The 7,282-nt window shown below is 46.2% G+C and overlaps 1 protein-coding gene across 1 annotated transcript; it reads left to right on the top strand.

The window, feature by feature from the left end:
• The first annotated feature begins 5,486 nt into the window (after positions 1 to 5,486).
• Positions 5,487 to 6,867, top strand: LOC119300456 (chalcone synthase 2-like). Its single transcript, XM_037577408.1, has 2 exons — positions 5,487 to 5,685; positions 5,867 to 6,867. The coding sequence occupies exons 1-2, from the start codon at positions 5,487 to 5,489 to the stop codon at positions 6,865 to 6,867; spliced, it is 1,200 nt and encodes a 399-aa protein (XP_037433305.1).
• Positions 6,868 to 7,282: the final 415 nt, after the last annotated feature.

Below are 7,282 nucleotides of genomic sequence, written 5' to 3'. Positions count from 1 at the left end.
CCACTAGCATGACCCGGCGAGCGGCTTTTCGGCGGGGCACATTGGCTTCAGTGCGGACACTACATGGCAATTTGAGCGCCTTAAGCGCTGACTAGGAGCACTCATCGGTAAAAACATTTTTTGTATGTGGCGCTCACACTCCGACTCTTAGTTGCTTCTAATGTGTCGGCCTATGTATTTCTTTTTCACCCTACTAGAAGGGTTGGGAATGATCTAGAAGATTCTCTATGGTCACTCTTACTGGAATTTTCTCGTTTTTAGACTTGATTTTGTTATTTTATTATTTTTCTTTTTTCCTTTTCACCTTTTTAAAATTTCATGAATATTTTTTCATTCAAACCTTTTCCAAATATGTATTTTTTTCAGATTCAAACTTTATCGAAATTCAATATTTTCTTTTAATATTCAGAATTTTACACTAATATGTGAATATATTTTAAAAAAATTGAACTTCTTTCAATTTGGTTAACAATTTTTTACTAGTCACAAACTTTTCCAAGTTTATGATCACTTTTAGTTTACATACTTTTCAAATTCCTGCATATTTTTCAAAATACTAAATATTTTTAGTTCCACAAAATTTTTAAATTCATGAACATTTTTCAAACTTGTATTTTTTTCAAATCTGTGATAATTTTACGAAATCATGTTTTTTACAAATTCATGCACTTTTTTCCAATCCCATTAAAATTTTCAAAATAGACAAAGAGTATTCAATTTACATTTTTCTTAAATGTTGTGATTTTTTTATTCAGGATTTTTAAATTTCATGAATTATTTTTATTTAAAGAACCAGCTATTTTTGTTCTAAGAATCTTTTTAGTGAACTAAGAACAATATACCTACTGTAGCAAAGTAGAAGCGAAAAAGAGCTAGCGACGCCCTGGGCTTTGATTCACCAACTGGCGCCTTAAACCCCAAAGAGAGGACTCTTTTTAATAACCCTATATATAAAAAATAGGAAGTTCTCAAAAAAATGAAAAAGAGGAATTTCTCAAAAAAGGAAAAAGGAGGAGGACTCTTTTTTTCCAGAGGTCCAATTAGGCGCCTCGAGCGCAAGGAAACTTACTTGGCGCACACTAGCGATCTTATTGGGCCACAGGTCACTGCTCCTCTTTCGCTCGTTCGCACGTACTCGTTTTGTCGTTCGGTGCAGTTTTTTTCCGGTTCATTGGAAAAAGTTCATGATTTGAAAAAAAATCACGAATTTCAAAAAAATCACGAATTGTAAAAAAGCTCACAATATTAATAAAACGTTCACGTATTTGGAAAAAGCTTGTGAATACTTTTTCAATCAAATTTAAACCAACTGAAATAAAAAATACCAAATGGAAAAATAAAAAAATTAACCTAAGCCTCAATCAAATTTAGCCCACCATCGCTTGCAAGAGGAGTTTCCCTTTGTACCCTAATCCGACCCATAGGGAGTCACATGTGGGCGACGCAAGCGTCCTACTCGGAACGGGCGACACATATTAACACCCAGTCATTGCATGTCTCCTATTATCGGCAGTGCTCTCCAATATAAAAACTTGAAAAGACCTGAATTTGCATTGTCTCCATTTGCTTGAAGAAGAGAAGGAAAACCAATATCCTCAATACCTACTGAGGGAATCCCAAATTAGCCGAGCGCACCCTTGCTGACACTGTTAAATCCATGATGCCTTTGTATGGGGGGCTGACCCCAACTCCATGATGGCCCCACCCTCCTCACCCCTCCACTATTGTTCCCACTGTTCCTCAAGGAACTACAAATTAAATGTGCATTGATTACAAAAATTAAGTAAATCAACAAGCATTTTATTGATCAAATACTAGATATATTTTTGTTACGTTGATGGTTATTATGTGTTTTCTCAAATACTTATTTATCACGAAAGTCAAGAGAAAAGTATTGTTATTGTTATTATTTAACGGTCGCTTATAGAATGGTGCGCTTGTATTTATGTAATGCATATACGACATTTTATAAATGTATGACTATTGACTGCTATAGAATTCCTTGAAATGTTACATAGGTACTTATGGATGATTTTTCTGTTCCTAAACCATGTTAGATAATTTCCTGTGCAATTTTAACAATACTTTGCAACAATTTGAGGATAGTAATCTTGTGTTGAATTGGAAAAGGTACCACCTCATGACAAACATAGTCCCTCAAAGTTTAAATACAAAAAAAGAGAGGAAATATTCAAGAATTAGTCACCAACCGGAAAAGCAAACGAAACTTCAATTAACTATGAAGTTTCTTAAAAAGAAATACTAATCAATTCTAACTTGAAAAGTCAAGTTGGATAGGAATACATAACCACAAAGATCTCATGATTGCATACATATATTAGGCTTAATTTGCGGTTATTGAACTGTGTTGTGGTGTGATTATTTTATAATTCACCGTGGAAAATAGCTACGAAACTATAGATGTTAGCCAAATAGTAAAACCGTCTGAATGAGCTGGATTACCATAATGGACCGTGAAATACTAAGTGATATATATCTCCAATGTTGAAGCATAAAAACAAAGCATGTATTACAGCCATCCTCTACCAACAGTTGAATTAAAGCCACGGTTCAAAAAATACTATTGCTTCTTTTTCTTTCAAATGAACAAATAATAATTCCGATAAAAATTAATTGCAGTTTGTTATAAAAATTGCAAGCCTGCCATTGCTTCAAGAGAGCTATTTGCAAATGTAGAAATTGTAGGATGGCTATAGAATTATTGTGTTGTATTGACTGACCCGTTTAGGGGTATATATAGAGGTACAATGAAGGGAGAGAGACTTGGAGTAGGGGACAAGTTGTACATGGTTTAAACCAATTCTATTTCTAACTCCTAATCTCTAACTTAAACATAATTATACTTCTAACATTCCCCTCAGTCGTAACGGGAGTGAAGCGGTCGATGACGACTGAATTTGAACTCTTGTGCTTCCGTCGTCTCCTCCGCTGCGCCATCATCAACTGCGTCTCTGATGGGTCGACAGTTAGGGCGGTGACTGCGTCCCCTTCTGGTGCCTTCCTGCCTTCTCCTCTATTCCCTCCCGCAGTCACAGCGGGAGTGTCGTGGACGCAAGTGACGAGACGGACGCTGTTGACTGGAGTTGTTGCTGATGAGTTGCTGCAGACGTAGCCATTAATGTCGAGGTAGCCATTAATGTCGAGGTAGCCGATCATGGTGATGTAGCCCTGGTCGAGGTAGTCGTGGTCGATGGTGTGGTCGTTGTGGATGATGAAGCCGCACAAAGCCGGAGGCGCAAATAAAAACGCTATGACGGAGCAGCAGACATGGACGATGCACCTTGCGGATGTCAGAGGGTGCCGTCGGCGATGAGTCCACCAGTTTTGCCAAGACCGGAGGAAACCCATCGAGCACACATCGGTTTTGCCAAAACCGTATGGCCGTGTAGGGGTCATCACTATAGTGACGCCATGTCGGTGCAGTCGTGCCGTTGTGGATGACGCGGTCAATGCCATCATCGTGACGCAGTCGTTGCCGTCGTCGTGGTCGCGTCTTGCAGAAAATTCTGTCAGAGGACGCTAGGTGTCCATCTTGTGGACAAGGTGGCGGCGGTGTGTTGATGAAGATGTTGGTGAAGACGACGTTAATGAAGACCATGGCGATGTCGGCGATGGCGTCACAGCAGCGCGTCGACGATAATGTGTCGCTTGAAGGCGTCCCTCACGGCGACCAAGTGTCAACGCCGTGTCGCGCCGGAGAAGTCGATCAAGATTGCATCTCGTTCCACACCCGCCTGACGTGTGGATGGTGCAGGTTGAGATCGCTTCTTGTAGACGTGCTCGACGAAGTATATTGGCTTGTAGCCCGACGTAGTCGTACAGCTTGATGATGCGGCGCAGGGTTGGTGCAGATCATTCGATGCAGCGGCTCGTGGACGTACGCGGACAACTAGCTGGTTGGCGCTGCAGCGTGGAGTCCCTTGGCGAGGCCGCGGCTTCGGCGATGGCCATCATGTGCACCGGCTGGAATCCATCTGGGATCTGCGCATGTGTCCAAAGTCGATGAAGACAGCTGATGCTGATGAGGCCCAGCTGCATGCCCTCCCGTGATCGAGCGCCCACGGAGTTGCCGTGCGTCTGGATGATGTAGACACGTGCAACCGGGCCCTCGGAGTTGCATCGTTGAAGGCTTCAAGCTAGCCGAATCCAAACCAAGCCCGAGTCCAGATATAGCACGTACGTGCAGTTTTTGTGCATGCCATACAAGTGCATGTATGGCTGCATGGGTCGATGGAGGTGCTTGCCGATGAAGTGCAAGTGCCGGCTCCAAGGGAACCGATCTGCTCCCTGTCCGACTTGTCGACGCGATGGGTGTGTGTCGAAGCAGATCAAAAACAGATCGTATGCCTGGGCTGCCTGTCGCCTGTACATATCCCCGGCGTGCCGGCCGGAGCCAGAGGTCCATGAAGATGCGCTTGCGCAGATGCGCCGTCGGGCCGCCTGGACAGAAACCGGTGGCTGCTCTTCTGGACCGTGCGACCTGCCGCGTGTGCTCCGCTGTTGCACGAGTGTTGTGCTGGATTGATCTCACCGGATTTGAGGGTCGGGGAGAGGAATTTATTTGTGGCTAAAGAAAGAAAAATCAATCTAAGAGAATTTTGAATTGGAATTGTTCTAATCTATGGAATCGATCTAATCTATGGAACGATCTGATCTTTGCTCGATCGGGTGCCGCGCCCCCGGGGAGAGGAGATTAATCTCCCCGGGGGCGGCGCGCTGCGGAAGTGTGGTGGAAGGTTTCTAGGATCAGCGTCGTGAGACAAACCGCTCTAATACCATGTAGAAATTGTAGGATGGCTATAGAATTATTGTGTTGTATTGATCTGAACCGTGTAGGGTATATATAGAGGTACAATGAAGGGATAGAGACTTGGAGTAGGAGACAAGTTGTACATGGTTTAAACCAATTCTATCTCTAACTTCTAATCTCTAACTTAAACATAATTATACTTCTAACAGCAAACTCATAGCCAATCCATAGTGTCAATTCACACGGATATTCTCTTATTTGTCCTGTAGCCACCAACTTAGTACAAAGCACTGTACCTTTTTATATACAAAAAATAAGGCCAAAAGCAGGAGAGAAAGAGTCACAACGAAACCTATATATAGTTTTAAGAAAAGAAACGTTCCTGATTACACATATAAAGAAAAGCATCCTGGTAGCTGATTTGGTGAACGTTGTCAATTACAATGACACGTACGATGTGATCAGCACTCGGCCAGAAGCCCAGAACAGATGGATTGTCCTCTTGATCAAGCTCGCCGTCTTCGTCTGCTCTCGGCCGGATGCCATTTTTGTCTGCTGTTACCCCTTTGTTTGCTCTTGGCCGCTAGCTCAGATGGAATATCCTCCTCGTACCTGGTACTCTCCTCCGGCGGTCCGGCAATGCAGATCATCAGAGCCGACAGTAATTACGAGTTTACGACACTAGCTAGCAAGCGAGCGAGCTATACTCGTAGTCATGGCGCCGCTGGAGACAACGGCGGTGACGGTGGAGGAGGTGATGAGGGCGCCGCGGGCGGAGGGCCCGGCGACGGTGCTGGCCATCGGCACGGCAACGCCAGACAACTGCGTGTCCCAGGCGGACTACGCGGACTACTACTTCCGCGTCACCAAGAGCGAGCACCTCGTCGACCTCAAGAAGAAGTTCAAGCGCATGTGTAAGCAGTTTCTTCTTTTTGTATATAAGCATGTTCTTCACCAATGCATGCAAAACGGCTACCACCCTCACTACACTCGATTTCGAGAAATGGATGCTTTTGACATATACCCCCTTCAATTTAAACTAAAACCACGACGAGTAAATCGAAACGGAGGAAATATTAACATTGAGTTGTGCAGGCGATAACTCGATGATCCGGAAGAGGTACATGCACCTGACCGAAGATATCATCCAGGAGAACCCAAACATTGGCTCGTTCATGGCGCCGTCGTTGGACGCGCGCCAGGACATCCTGGTCGCCGAGATCCCGAAGCTCGGGAAGGCGGCGGCGCATAAGGCGATCAAGGAGTGGGGCCAGCCAAAGTGCAAGATCACCCACCTCGTGTTCTGCACCACCTCCGGCGTGGACATGCCGGGCGCCGACTACCAGCTGGTGAAGCTGCTTGGCCTCCGGCCGTCGGTGAGGCGCGTCATGCTGTACCAGCAGGGCTGCTACGCGGGAGGCACGGTGCTGCGCGTGGCCAAGGACCTCACGGAGAACAACCGCGGCGCGCGCGTCCTCGTCGTCTGCTCGGAGATCATCGCCATGTGCTTCCGTGGGCCCTCGGAGGCCCACATTGACTCGCTGATCGGCCAGGCGCTCTTCGGAGACGGAGCCGCCGCGGTGATCGTCGGCGCCGACCCCGGCGTCCCCATGGAGCGGCCGTTGTTCCAGCTGGTGTCGGCTAGCCAGACCATAGTGCCCGGCACGGATGGCTTCATCGAAGGCCAGCTCCGGGAGCTAGGGCTCACCTTCCAGCTCCACAAGGACGTGCCCCTGGCCATCTCGAAGAACATCGAGAGCGCGCTCGTAGCCGCCTTCGCGCCGCTGGGCATCAACGACTGGAACTCCATCTTCTGGGTGGCTCACCCTGGCGGGCCGGCGATCCTAGACATGGTGGAGGCGGAGGCCAATCTCGACAAGAAGTGGATGCATGCCACCCGGCACGTCCTCTCCGAGTACGGCAACATGTCCAGCGCGTGCGTCCTCTTCATTTTGGACGAGATGCGTAAGCGCTCGGCCGAGGAAGGGCAAACCACCACCGGGGAGGGCTTGGAGTGGGGCGTGCTCTTCGGCTTCGGCCCTGGCCTCACCATCGAGACCGTCGTGCTCCACAGCGTCCCCATCACTGCCCCATGAGGACAGTATCAAGTATCAACCAAACACAAGGCCCATCATTGGGATAGTTTGCCGATCGCCGATTGGACCGCTTCAGTTTTCTTGCCACGCTTTGGCATAGTTGGTCTTATATGGTTTGCTTTTTGTCAACGTGCTTTTATGGGTGTTGATGTTGGTTGAGTGCATGCTAGCTATGCAGAGGTCGGGTGTGTATTTATTGTGTTTTGTATCTACTTGATGCTTCATTTGGAGTCAATAGAATGTATCCTTTGTCGAAAAACAGCATGTCCGAATTACGACTCTACAGTTTCATGTTAAGTGTGTGATTGTGGATTTAAAAGACGGAAGCGCTTAAGCCTAAGCCCCTGTTTGTTTGGGCTTTTGCTTTTGCTTTTGCAGCTTTTCCATTTTAGCAAAAAAAGCCATAAATTTTCTA

This window comes from Triticum dicoccoides, chromosome 1B, assembly GCF_002162155.2.
Source record: "Triticum dicoccoides isolate Atlit2015 ecotype Zavitan chromosome 1B, WEW_v2.0, whole genome shotgun sequence".
NCBI lineage: Eukaryota > Viridiplantae > Streptophyta > Magnoliopsida > Poales > Poaceae > Triticum > Triticum dicoccoides.
The sequence above is the reverse complement of the archived record's forward strand: the minus strand, read 5'-3'. Positions and strand labels throughout refer to the sequence as shown.